The following is a 13,911-nucleotide window of genomic DNA, read 5'->3' as shown; positions in this document are numbered from 1 at the left end:
TACGTGACATTATTCCATAATTTTTACTAATGTTTTTGGCTTATTAGCAATAACACTTGTTCAAAGACATAATAACTTTTACTTTTAATGATTCAACTACTTTTATAAGAAAGAACACTCTGACTTGATTGTTCTATTTAAAGATACTTGAGTTTCCAAAGCATGAACAATATTCAAATGCAAATATAAAAAGTACATTTAAGAACAAATGGTAAGCTGCTTAAATTATCCACTACTTTTCTCAACTACATATCTGTCCCACTACTTTAGAAAAGTTTTTAAATAGAAAGCTGTATTTTAATATTGTATTTGTCTATCGATTTACTAAAATGAAAGCTATAGACTTCTTGACATAGAACTACTCACATATTATATGATTTAGGTGATTGATAACCATAGTAAGGTATGTTCCTATATTTTCTTTCTGAAAAAGGAAACTTTTTTTAATTTTTCAGGATCCAGTTCCTATTATTTCTATGGAAATTTCTTCAAAGAGAGTAAGTTGTGTGTGTGTGTGTGTGTGTGTGTGTGTGTGTGTGTGTGTTCTATGTCTTGAGTTAAAGTCAAAGGATAAAGAGCTTATATCTGAACATGTTCTTATATCTGAACAAGTTATAGTTTTATTCTGAGAAAAATATATAGTGATTCACATGTAATATATTTTCTTCTTAGACAGGTAGACTTGAATAGATTTACATATACAATTACAAGACATTATTCCATATATTCTCGCTAATGTTTTTTCAAAAATAATAGTAACACAAAAGGTTTGTACAGTGAAACACAAACCTCCCTTCCATTTTTTAAAATATATTTTTATTGATTTCAGAAAGGAAGGGAGAGGAAGAGAGAGATAGAAACATCAGTGATGAGAGAGAATCATTGATGGATTGCCTCTTGCATGCCCCACACTGGGGATGTAGCCTGCAACCCAGCCATGCACCCTGGCTAGAATGGAACCATGACCTCCTGGTTCAACCACTGGGCCACGGAATCCAGGCCCTCCCCTCCATTTCACTGATACTAGTTTCTGGTATAAATTTCTCATAAACAATTGCGTGTATTCTTCATATTTATTAGTAAAATAACCTTTTATGTTTAGAAAAATGGGAACATGCAATGTTAATTGTTCTGCTACTTGTCCTTTTTACTTACCAACATATCTTTCAGTTTATTCCATGTCATTCTATGTATGTCTACATCACTCTTCTAAATGTTATATGTCGATGTACACTCTTGGTGGGAATGTAAATTAGTGAAGCTACTTTAGAAAAAAGTATGGAGGTTCTTTAAAAAATTAAAAATAGAGTTACCATATGTTTCAGTAATTCCACTTCTGGGTATATACCTGAAGAAAAGGAAAACACTATTTCAAAAAGGTATTTGCACTCCCCTGTTCATTGCAGCATTATTTCCAATAGCCAAAACATGGAAACAACCAAAGTGTCCATCGAGGGATGACTGGATAAAGAAAATGTGGTATACACTATGTGTTAGCATTTTAGAGAGTTCTGTCCATAAAAATATGGTTCAGCCATAAAAGAAGAATATCCTGCCATTTGTAATAGCATAAATGGTCCTTTAGGGCATTATGCTAAGTGAAATAAGTCAGAGAAAGACGTGGATACCATATGAACTCACTTAGATGTGAAATTTAAAAAAAAAAAAGAGCTTATAAGTACAGAGAACAGATTGATGGTTGCCAGAGGCATGGGGTGGGAGGTGAGCAAAATGGGTGAAAGTGATAAAAGGTATAAACCTCCAGTTATAAAATACCTAAGTCCTGGGGATATAATGTAAACATGGTGATTATAGGTAATAATGTATTGAATATTTGAAAGTTTCTAAGAGAGTAGATCTTAAAAGTTTTCATCACAAGAATAAAAAAATTGTACCTATGTATGGTGAGGCATGTTAACTAGTCTTGTTGTGGTGATCAACTAGCAATATATATAAAAATAAATTATTACACTGCACACCTGAAACTAATGTAATGTTACATGTCAATGATATCAAAAATTTTTAAATGCAAAAATATACCATTTTTGTCCAGACAGAGTGGCTCAGTTGGTTGAGGATCATCCTGGGCACTGAAAGGTTGCCAGTTTGATTCCTGGTCAGGGGACATACCTGGGTTGTGGTTTAATTCCTGATTGGGGCACCTACGGAAGGCGAATGGTTCAATGTTTCTTTCTCAAATGGATATTTCTCTGTCTCTATCTCTGTCTCTATCTCTATCTCTATCTCTATCTCTATCTATCTCTGTCTCTGTCTCTATCTCTATCTCTATCTCTGTCTCTGTCTCTGTCTCTGTCTCTGTCTCTATCTCTATCTATCTTTATCTCTCTCTCTTTACCTCTCTCCCCCTTCTTCTCTCTAAGCATGTCCTCCAGTGAGGATTTAAAAAAAATATAGTCCATTTTTTAATTTAATCTTTTACAAAACATTCCTATAGAGCTTCTAAAAAGAATTATAATGTTAGGAGATGAAAGGGTCTCTCTACTTAGACAATGGATAAAATAACAGTCAACTTCTTGAGAACTTTGAAATCAATCTAGCAATTTTGCTAGTTATGCATCCAAGTCTAAGTTTCATATCTTGGCGAAATTAAAGTACCAATGTTCCATTATCTATTGCATTCATTTAAGTGAATATTCAAGGAGGTAATTGTGTATGAATATGAAAATCTTGGTGTAAGAGCTCAGTGAGAATTCTGTCCATTAATTTCTGCTAGTGGCCTCTCTTCTTTGAATCTATAGCAACAGCTGTATGTTGGATCTGCTTCTGCTGTGGCCCAAGTCAGATTCCATCAGTGTGACCTGTATGGAAGTGCTTGTGCTGACTGCTGCCTGGCTCGAGACCCTTACTGTGCCTGGGATGGCATATCCTGTTCCCGGTATTACCCAACAGGCACACATGCAAAAAGGTGAGACAGAGTCCTCGAATGTGTACTTCCCTGGTTTAGGAACATTCTAACACATTTTTTTTCTTCTGAACCCATTCCACAAAAATACTATGTTGTTTTTTATTTAAATTAACCATTTAGTCATATTTTATTTATGAGTTTGAAAACTTAAATTTTTCCCGAAAATTACACCCATCAATATTGTGTAGAAACTGGAGCTGAGCATACTACTAGATTTTTATTTTTCTACCCAGGTTTGAATCAGCTCTTCCCCCTTCTGAAACTTTTGCTGCAAGACATGAAACCAGTTTAAAATGTGGGAATGGCAGGCCACCACACATGAGGGATTCAAAGACTTAAAAGGAAAATAAATAAATAAATTCTAAAATACATCCTGCATTTGCCCCATGTCCTCTCAACCAGCTGGTCTTCATTTATTTCATTTTGAAAGTGAATATTTTAACTACTAAGCAAATTCATGACCTGTATAATTAATGAAACATGTGACTTAATTCAACACAAATGAAAGGTACTTAAAGACTTCCAAACTCTAATGCCTACAGTTCAGCAAGGTCATTGCCACTTCTTAAAGAAGGTAAATCTCAAGATACTTAGAAGAGGAGATCTTGAGGTGTAGCAAGTATTTTGAAGAATAAAAATTTTTCTTCACTCAAGCTTTATGAAATTCTTTGGGGTAAAATATAAGGAAAAATATTTCTATTTTATTTAGAACAAGCAATTCTCTTTTTCTCTTAATAAAGTGACCAAAGATAATAAAAAGCAAAAACATAGAACTATATACAATTTCCTTGCTGAAAAGCAATTTTTACAAACTTCAATTATTCTTACTCATTCACTTTGGATTACTTTTCTTTAAACCTTTTTCAAAATTTAATTTAGCCCAATTAATATAGTTGTGTTCTTTATAGGTTCACATATATAATAGAACCTCATTTAAAAAAACTTAGTCACTAATTCAAAACTTTTGTTAATTTGGCTTTAGCTAAATTAACATTTCAATGAGTAGATGAAATGATATGATTAACAGAGAGTGAAAAGATGCTTTCAGAAGAATAAATAATAAACTAAATAATTTACCAACTCTATTAAAGAATCAAGCAAATTAATTGATTTTTTAAAAAGTATTATTCATATTTGAAAACCATTATTACAGATATAGCCATGTTATTATTTGAATATATTATTTAATGGATTATTCAACTCATAAGGGTTTGATACAAGGTTTGTAAACAACAAAAATGTTTACAAACCTTGTATCAAATCCTTATGAGTAACAAGGTTTTTTATTAGGCATTGAATAGTGATGAAGAACTTTAACTGAACCGTTTCCATTGGTAAATACCATATACCATATTTGGTATATGGTACCTCTTATAAGGGTGGTACAACCAAAAGCTTGGTAGCATATTTAAAAAGGAGTGGACAAAAAGAGTCATTTAGAAAAATTAAATGAATGGGCAAAATTGTAGGCAGGAAGTAGTGAAATGCTGGAGTCAGGAGCCGTGCTCATGAATGAATTAGTTCAGTTCAGTGACATGTAATGGAGATCTTTCAGGGGTGTCAGATTCTTTTGAACCATCACTCACCCCTGGAGGAGAACTTTTTGGATAAATTCCAGCACATGAAGGGAACATAGTTTGCTTTTATAGCAGATCATTTTGCTTCAGGCCTGACTAGCAGCAGAAATTAAAAACTGGTCACTAAAATAAATACTTTTCTATTCATAGAGTGAAAATGAGTCAACAGAGGGGAAAAAAAGAGATTGATATACAATCAAAACCACTTGTTTAAAATAGTCTTCCAAAATACACTAAAATTTATAGAGCTAAGTCTTTTTCTTCTCCTTGCTCTTGTAATTTGTCTATTTCCAGGGTTCTCTTAAAAAGTTTCTATGAGGCAAGAGACATAAGGAAAATATGCAACCTTGAGAATAAAAGGCAACTTTGGATAACCTTTCTAAAACTCCTGATCATTTACATTCCTTTTTAAGTGCTGAAATAAGGGACAGCTATATTAGGAGAGTATACAATGAATGAAAGCTTAATGAAATCTTTCTTTTAGAATGCATTTTTTTCAGTGATTTTAAAGAAATTTTTGCATGGTTAGTATTGACATTGCTTGTCTAGAATTATCTGATTGGAGTTTCCTTTATTTTCATGTCACTTGTATAATACACATGACACATCATTATTTCTGCAAAGTGGGAACCATTTTTCACATCAGTGATTTACTCTGCTCCATTATTCATCCATCATTGCTCACAACACTTTGTATTCCCAGTACCAAAGAAATACTCAGTGTAGTGAGCACTTAACAAAAGCAGTTAAAATCTCACCTAGAGCTGCCACGAGTTGTATAATAGCTATGGATGTTAGTAGGGATTAATATAGAAGCATGAAAGTTTTTACTTTTGCTCTTTACTTGTTTGTCAAGTTTTATTTTCAGTTTAGCTCAATAGATTAATTCATGTGGCAGATTTAATCTTAACTTTGTAAAATCTGGGATCTGTAGATAAGGTTTGCTGATCAACAATTTTTATTTAAAAACAAAACATGCGTTTATACATAGGTCATAATTCTAAAAAATGACTAGAAGTGTTCATCTGCTCTAGCTTTCAATATAGGGAAGTACTTAAACAATTGTTGTTTAAGTAATGAGTTGTCAACTAAGATCTGAGCTCACATGTAAGAATGTACTCCATATCTTGAAATAATGTTCCATTATCATTATGGAGAGGCAGTGAAGGGAACCTAGAATGAAAAAAGAAGTTGAAACTAAAATAAGCTTTAGGTCAGACCAATTTTGTTTTACAAAGGAGGGCACAGAGGACCAGAGAATGAACGCGATATGTATAAGATCGTATAGCATGTGAGCGGTGGCATTGGGGTTTGAATCTGGTTCCCTTTTCCAAATTTTATCATTGCATATGGCTAAAGCTTCTCATTGTCACTTAGGAAACCGCACCATCTCTCTGGGGTAAAACTTCTGCTTTGCCTTCTGTTCTCCCCACAGTTTTGGGGAAATGCCATGCTTTAGAAAAGTGGTGTATTCTGCCTTTATGGAATACTTCTGTTTTATCTATAATCTGAATTAATATGCTGAAGATCTTTATTTTAGAATTCCAATACTAATAATGATAATTTCCATTATTTAATCCCTCAGAAAGCTTCTTACAAAGTTAAAACATGATATATATATATATATTCTGAATTTTTCTATAATGTTATATAATGTTATAATTTTTCAATTATATATCTAAACAGTCTGTAAAATATGAAACTATGCTAGAAGTGACCCTGATTCTAATAGAGTTGCAAGATATCCTCTTAAAAATGTACAACACACCACCACATTGAATAGCAGCATATAATTTCTATATACGATGTCTGAATAAAAGAGTAAGTTAAATATGTTATTGGTTACCTTTTGATTAGCAACTGTGTTTGGACTAATTGATTATGATGGCTATAGAACAAAGTATTTGGATTCTAATACCATTTTTACATGTACTATTTTATAAAGGAGTTTTATGTATTTTTTACTCAAATACTCTGCTTCAAATTCTACTTCCTTTCTCTGCACACATGCCTTACCACCCAAGACACTCATTTAAAATTAGACTTCTTATTGAACTAAATTTTTAATAAGATGGAGAGCTTTCTTAAATTGATTCAGTATCCAGAATTCAAACTGATGTGAACACTTAAAGAATAATGTTATAAGGATCTTATCCAGTGAATAACATTCAATGGAAATATTGAGAACAATGAAACTCAGATTTTATCCTTGTTTTGTGTGACTGATCAATTTCTTTCAGTAGCAGAGTGCTACTTGAATCTTTCACGCACTTGGCTCTATTTTAAAGTCTGGAAAAATGGAAATCTGAACATCTAAATGCATTTACTTTCTTTCAGGCGGTTCCGCAGACAAGACGTTCGGCATGGAAACGCAGCTCAGCAGTGCTTTGGCCAGCAGTTTGTCGGTAATCCATAGGAAATTGATTGCTATGGGTTACTTACAATGTACATTGAAGAGATATCGCACATTTCTTAAAAAGGGTCCTTGTTTTCTTTGTGATTGATATATATAAGCCCAGTGTTACTGAAAGTATTCTTTTTTCTTCCATGCAGTTAAAATATGAATTTGACCTATAATCTTTTCTGATTCAGTAAATGAAGTTTTATATACTAGTACTACCACCACTTTTGTCAAGAGTGCTCTAACTTGTGTTAAGTTACCTACTAAGTTTTGGGATAGAATAAAGTAGAAAAACTGTGATTCTTTCGCTGAAGTAGAACAAGCTGAGAGCTGGGGTTGGCTGCGCAGATGTTGGTTCTGAGGAACAGGGGTAGGTAGGAACAGTGTTGCGGCTCTTCACACCGTGATGGTGGTTGGTGCACGGGCTGTGCTTAGTGTCACCGGTTTCACCAGGAAGTCACGGAAGGAAGGGGCACCAGGTTGGAGACCAGAGGTGTTTATACACAGTTCTAGAGACTGTGGTCCAGTAGTCGCTTGATGGGCCCTAAGCTGACTCAGGATTTTGTGCAGGACGTAAGTCTCTGAGAATATTGGCTAGAGAAAAGCGGATCTTAATCTTAGAGAAACGTAGGGGTCAGTGTTAAAGGTGAGAACACAGGCATAGGGAAAAAGCCCTGGGATCTAGCTGTTGAAGTTGACCTTGGTTAAAGCAACAACAATTAAATCCACTTGCTTTTATTCCCCACTGCAGTGAGGTATACTTGCCTGTGTGCAAATTTGGGTTCAAGTTCAGTGGGAGCCCTTCTGATCCAAGATAAAGTTTATAATCAAGAAGTTCTTGTTCACAAAATCCTTAGTTTAGTTTCATACCCTTTTCTTACTGCAAGAGCCCGATATCTGGAAAAGTACAATCCCTTGTCAAGATGCCACTCACTCTGTGTTTACATAGAGCCCTATCACCTCGATTTCTGCTGTCTGCTTTTGTCTCATGTAACTGTGAATTGAGCCCTATGCCTTGCTTGAACATTTGTTGCTCACCTTGTCTTACCTTCCTTGCTAAGCACTTGCCACTGATTTCCTATATATTTAACACTGATGACTAATTTAACACTGATGCATCCTTTTACTGTCCTCCTGATTGTCTTATCCTGTGAAACCAAACTCCCAGTTACTTCCTCCTGTCCCACCCAAAATCCTGCTGTGTCTTTAATGTCGAGATTTTGGTATCCCACTAACTCTAAAAAACTCATTTAAGTTACCTTGCGTTGAAATTAGCAATAAATGAGAGTTATTCAGGGCTCTAATGAATAATCTTTTAGAAATATTATTTACCAATAAAATCCAAGTCTCAAGGCTGATCTTAACATTCCTATTGTAGGGGATGCTTTGGATAAGACTGAAGAGCGGCTGGCATATGGCATAGAGAACAACAGTACGTTGCTGGAATGCACTCCACGGTCTTTGCAAGCAAAAGTGATCTGGTTTGTACAGAAAGGACATGACACAAGAAAGGAGGAGGTAAGTCAAAGCTGCACATTCACACCATGGTGTCTTTCATATAGTGAGCAATTAGCCAATAGATGCTTATTTATTGGATGCTTAGAAAGAAACAGTCTTCTTGTGCTATACATGTCATTTAAAAAGTGGGGTTATTTATTGTATGTTTTATATCTATATATCAATTTCCTTTTTTTTCCCTGCCCTTGACAATCCCCTGGCCTCCCCTTATATATCAATTTCAAACACACAGATAGATTTTTATATACGTCTGAATTAAATATAATATAAATAATTTACATATACATATGTTTATATATATAATTTAGATCCTGGAGGCTAGATTTTTATTCAGGAGGAACCTATAGCTTCATGATTTTAGTGCCATATTATCAAAATGATGCTCTTAACTTGTACTTCCCAAGGCAATGTTCTAGAAAAATAGCAAACTTAAACACCATTGACGCTGTATCTAAGACTTATGGATAATCAAATTGAAACAACAACAATAGCAGCCGGTATTAAACTGGTTGTTTGATAAAGCTGTTAAACTTGTGTGACACATTGACACTGGGGTTCCGCCGTAGTCCACAGGCAACAAAAGAAAGGCATCAGCTCTTTTTATTAACCAGATTTAGTGGCGGAGCTTATGTTTCTATAATCATTTAAATAATGAGTGAAGAACAATTTGGGCAACGTTTAGGAGGACAGCAGCATTGAAAACATACATACAGAATAGTCTGGAGGTAGTTACTGGATAAAAGAATGCAAGTCTAGGGAGCTGGTTGTTTATAGGAAGAGGTCAAGGGCATGAAGCAGAGAAACAGATAAATCTTTGTTGATGTCCCCTCACCTAAAAAAAAAATCTTTGTTGATGTTGATTTAGGATTTGAGCTCAATTTTAACAAAAGTGAGGTTATAAAAATAGAAAGTAGAAGAAAATTTGGTTACATTAATGGAAAATAGATGTTGGTGAATATTGGAGAAGTGGTGCTTGTAAAGAAAAGGTTGCCCGTTGAATAAGGGAAAGAAATTCTAGAGACCTGCCGTGGGACACAAGAGAGAGCTAATAAGTGCATAATGGAGAGAGTGACTGAATGGAATTTCCACCTCATTGTGGCGCTAGAGACCAAACATTTGTCATTAGAAGCCAAAATTATTGACTCCAAATATAGATACATTGACTTTTTATGCTTTTTTCCCTAGCCTATTGTGAAACTAAAAATCCAACAGGATTAATTATACACTACATTCTGAAACATGATTACATTTGTAAATCCCAGGTTCCTAGTATAGCTATTATAGAGTAAGTCGCCTCAACTTAACAAAGGCTCTAGAAATTATATACAAAGGCAATCTGGCTGTAACCAGTTTGGCTCAGTGAATAGAGCATCGGCCTGTGGACTGAAGGGTCCCAGGTTCGATTTCGGTCAAGGGCATGTACCTTGGTTGCGGGCACATCTCCAGTAGGGAGTGTTCAGGAGGCAGCTGATCAATGTTTCTCTCTCATCGATGTTTCTAACTCTCTGTCTCTCTCCCTTCTCTCTGTAAAAAATCAATAAAATATATTTTTTTAAAAAAAGTTCAAGATGTGGTTACACAGTTGGCAAAAAAAAAAAAAAAAAGGCAGCCTGAAAAGGAGAATCCCCCTAAATTTTACAATGCCGTAAGAATAAATGCATATCCAAAAATGTAAATTATTGACTTAGCACTAACGTATTTTCCATTCCACAAATTTGAGGTGAAACTGGTTTTTAAATTCCATCATAACTCACTTGGCAAGAGAGGACCTGAGAATATTCTGTAATTATCCAGTTGAATGGCTTCAGCAGTCAGAGAAGCAATTTTTTCATCTAGTTTTCTTTATTCAGATTATTCTGTTTCTAATTTGGAATTCACCATAAACTGTCTTATTTGGAAATCTTTAACAAGTAATTTTGACATGCTGCATCCATCACAATGTTCACTTTTAAGCTTCTTTCTCACATTGTTGATATAATTTCTGATTTACCCATATTTTAGTCCCAATTTTCAACTACATTTAAGTAGCCCTGACTGATATATTCACTGATATTTAAATTTTTGAATGTACTTTCTTCCTTAAAAGTTTAGCTAGAAGAAATTAAGATAGAACTTAATTTCTATAGACATAGCAATCTGATTTATTCACAATCTAAAGTAAAAAATAAAAAAAAAACACCCAAAATTGACATCAACAGAAACTGAATGTGTCTGCTGTATACACAAGCAGATGCACCTTTTAAATATTTTAGAGTCTGTTTAGAGTATTTTTAAAAAGATTTTGAGTTCAGAGTTGTATATAAAACCATTTTGTACTTATTACAGTTACTGTGAGGCAGCTAAGATAATTATTTTATCAAATCTTGACCCTGGAAATGCTTTTGAGAGCACCTGACTGTGGCCATCAAGGCTCATCATGCACACTGTAAGCCACGAGAAGGCATTTATTTGTAGTCAAATCAGAGTCTCTGTGAAAATCGATTGTCATATGTACATCTTCCTTTTACTGAACTAAAATTTTGAGTTTGGAGTATCTGCCTGCAATCCAATTTCAGCCCTTTGAAGTTACACAGACACACATATTCAGGCGGATATTTCTGTTGAAATGAATCTTTAAAAATGCTTTAGATAGCATCTAACAATTCACTTGTCTAGTTTCTAAACTGGATTACTGCAATTTCCTCTTAAAAATGTACTTTATAGTTCCCTGCTTCCTTAAATACCATATATGAAACATAATCTCTACACTTTTTATTTATTTCATAAATTTTTATTGAAAGTCTACTTTATTAGTACTTCATAAAGGAGCATTTTTTCCTTGGCTTGATGACCTGGCTAATCGTGGTGAGTCAGTCATTGTGATGTACGGAGGGAAAAGGCAGCAGAAAAGACTTGATAGATGGGGCTGTTCTTTAATGTGTGTCTGCTGCACACAGAAACCATGCTAGCTAGGTGCCTTACCTGGTTATCCTTAGATCTCACAACTGCACATGAGACATAGTAAGCCTCATCTTACAAATGCGGAAACTAAAAGAAGCAGAGCTCATAAACAGTCAGAATGGCTCATAAACATAGCTGGAAACAAAGCATAGCTCGTAAACAAAACTAAAAGAGCCATAGCTCATAAACAAAGACAGACCCCAGATTTGGACCAGGTATTTCTGGCATTTTTAGACTATATCATTTTATTCTAAAAATGTATTTATAGATGAGGTCATTGAGACACAGACTTTCCTGATTACCCACAGCTAGTAAAGTAGATTCAAATACAGGTATCTATGTTCTTTAAACTAAACCACACAACCTTCTGAAATCAGAATTCTAAGTACAGTTTGGGATGCTGTGGGACATGGGCCAAATGGAAAACAGTTTACTGCCGAAGTTCTGGAATTTGATTTCTGAAAAAAATGCTCCTGGTGTCAGCTTGAGATGTATAGATACAGATATAGATATAGATATATAGCTGTAACTATAGATGTAGCTATAAATGTAGCTATAGATGTAACTATAGATGTAGCTATAGATATAGCTATATTTTTTTCCATCAGAATTTAGTGGTGTATACTGCTACAGCTTTGGCGCAAAGCCAGTAACACCGTGTTTAGATGTCTGAGAACCTGCCATTATCTTTATGTTCAATGGCACATTAACCGAAACATTTCCCACTCTAAGCATTAATACTAGGAGTCATTAGTATATGATATACACATCAATGTATTTCTAATCTTTTCAGACTTCTACTCTATGTCTGTTAGTAGAAGAACAATTCTGTGTCAAAATAAGTGTGTTCTATCATTTGAGTCTATGTAGATATAAAACTCAGAGCACTCTATCTCATTTTCTTGGGTTTATTTATTCATTTGCCTTATTCATTCATTTGAAACTTATTTATTGAACATCTACCATAAAGCACCTACCACATATTCTGCTTTCATAGAACTTGTATTTTGGACAACAGAGAAAGATGATGATAATAATAATAATGACAACCAACAACAATACTACTAAATAATAATTATGGTTAATGTATCAGATGATCCTAAGTAGGAAAATGCAAGAGAGATTACTCGCAGGGAGAGGTTGCAATTTTTTAAATGGGTGATCATGGAAGCTCACCAGCAAAGTGATATTTAGAAGAAGACTTGAAAGAGGGGAGGTAATAGGCCACATGACCACATTGGAGAAGAACTTTTAGGACAATGGGAACAGATGGTACAAAGGCCCTTGAGGTACCAATGCACCTGATATATTCCAAGAACATCAGGTTGAAGGTCAGTGTGGCTGGAGGAGAATGAGCACCAGGGAGACTAATAACTGTGAGTCATAGGGTAGGTAAAGGGCAGCTCAAGGAGGGATTTGTAACATTTTATAGAGTGGCTTTATTGTTTGCTCTAAGGTAAGTAGAAAATCATTGGGTAGTTTTCAGCAGAGCCATGATATGATCAAAACTTGGTTTTAAGAGCATCAGCTCATGCACTGAGGGGTCGCAGGTTTGATCCCTGGCCATAGTTGGTGTGTATGAGAGTGGCAACCAATTGATGTGTCTCTCTCACCTCCCTCCTCTCTCTCTCTCTCTCTCTCTCTCTCTCTCTCTCTCTCTCTTTCTCTTTCTTCCTCCCTCCCTTCCCCTCCTTCCCTCCCTCCATCCCTACCTCCCTCCATCTCTCTCTCCTTCCACTCTAAGAGCAATGGGAAAATATCCTCGGGTGAGGATTAACAACAATAAAAATTGGTTTCATAAAGATCACTTTGGTAATTGTATTAAGAATATATTTGAGGTTATATTTGAGTCGTGTCTACTCAAATGGATGAGTAGAAGTTAACTAATATAATCATATGTGGTAGAGGTGAGAAACAGTATGGTATGTGTATATCTGTGGCTGGGAATAGGATGCAGAAATGAGTAGAGAGATCAAGGAAACATTTCACTTTCTCTGTAGCCAATAAGAACACCTTAGATAATCTATTTTTACACATTATTCTAGAAACTGCTATATAGGCTTGGAGGATAAGCTAGATATCAAGAAGACCATTTAAGAAGGTATTTCAATAGTCAACTGAAAGATTTTTTACCAAAACTAACAGTGTTAGCAGGAATGGAAAAGACATTTTATTTTTATGAAATAGCATTGAATGCATTTGATATTTGAAGTAAAAGAAAAGCAATAAAATTGATTTACATGTTCATTGTTAGGATGTTTGGATGGTCAATAGTGGAGTATTCATGATTCAAGAATATAGAGAGGTAGCATGTAAGTGTATGTGTTTCAAAATTTTTAACAAAGTTGGAATCATATTATATACACATAAATGTGCCTTTTTATCTACTGTAGTGTTAATATTAAATATTATTTAAAACTATTTTATGGAAATGAGATATTCTATCATTTGGATACATGACAATGAATTTAACAAATCCTTTTTGGGCATGATGTTGATTAAAGCCATTCGCTATTACAAATAACATTTCAATTTATCTCTCTGTGCAT

At 34.5% G+C, this 13,911-nt stretch overlaps 1 protein-coding gene across 2 annotated transcripts in view; it reads left to right on the top strand.

Annotated features, from left to right (window-relative positions):
• The window catches only part of SEMA3E (semaphorin 3E), a 228,956-nt gene that overhangs the window by 200,669 nt on the left and 14,376 nt on the right, over window positions 1-13,911 (top strand). Inside the window, exons 13-16 of one of the 2 annotated variants that reach the window (XM_059712173.1) lie at window positions 456-497; window positions 2,760-2,926; window positions 6,841-6,908; window positions 8,283-8,422. In XM_059712173.1, the coding sequence (XP_059568156.1) occupies window positions 456-497; window positions 2,760-2,926; window positions 6,841-6,908; window positions 8,283-8,422 (417 nt within the window). The remainder of the gene's footprint in view (window positions 1-455; window positions 498-2,759; window positions 2,927-6,840; window positions 6,909-8,282; window positions 8,423-13,911) is intronic. The other variant, XM_059712174.1, reaches the window with a different exon arrangement.

This window comes from Myotis daubentonii, chromosome 10 (assembly GCF_963259705.1).
Source record: "Myotis daubentonii chromosome 10, mMyoDau2.1, whole genome shotgun sequence".
In the NCBI taxonomy this organism is placed as follows: Eukaryota; Metazoa; Chordata; class Mammalia; order Chiroptera; family Vespertilionidae; genus Myotis; species Myotis daubentonii.
Note: the sequence above shows the minus strand (reverse complement) of the source record. Positions and strands in the feature narration are given on the sequence as shown.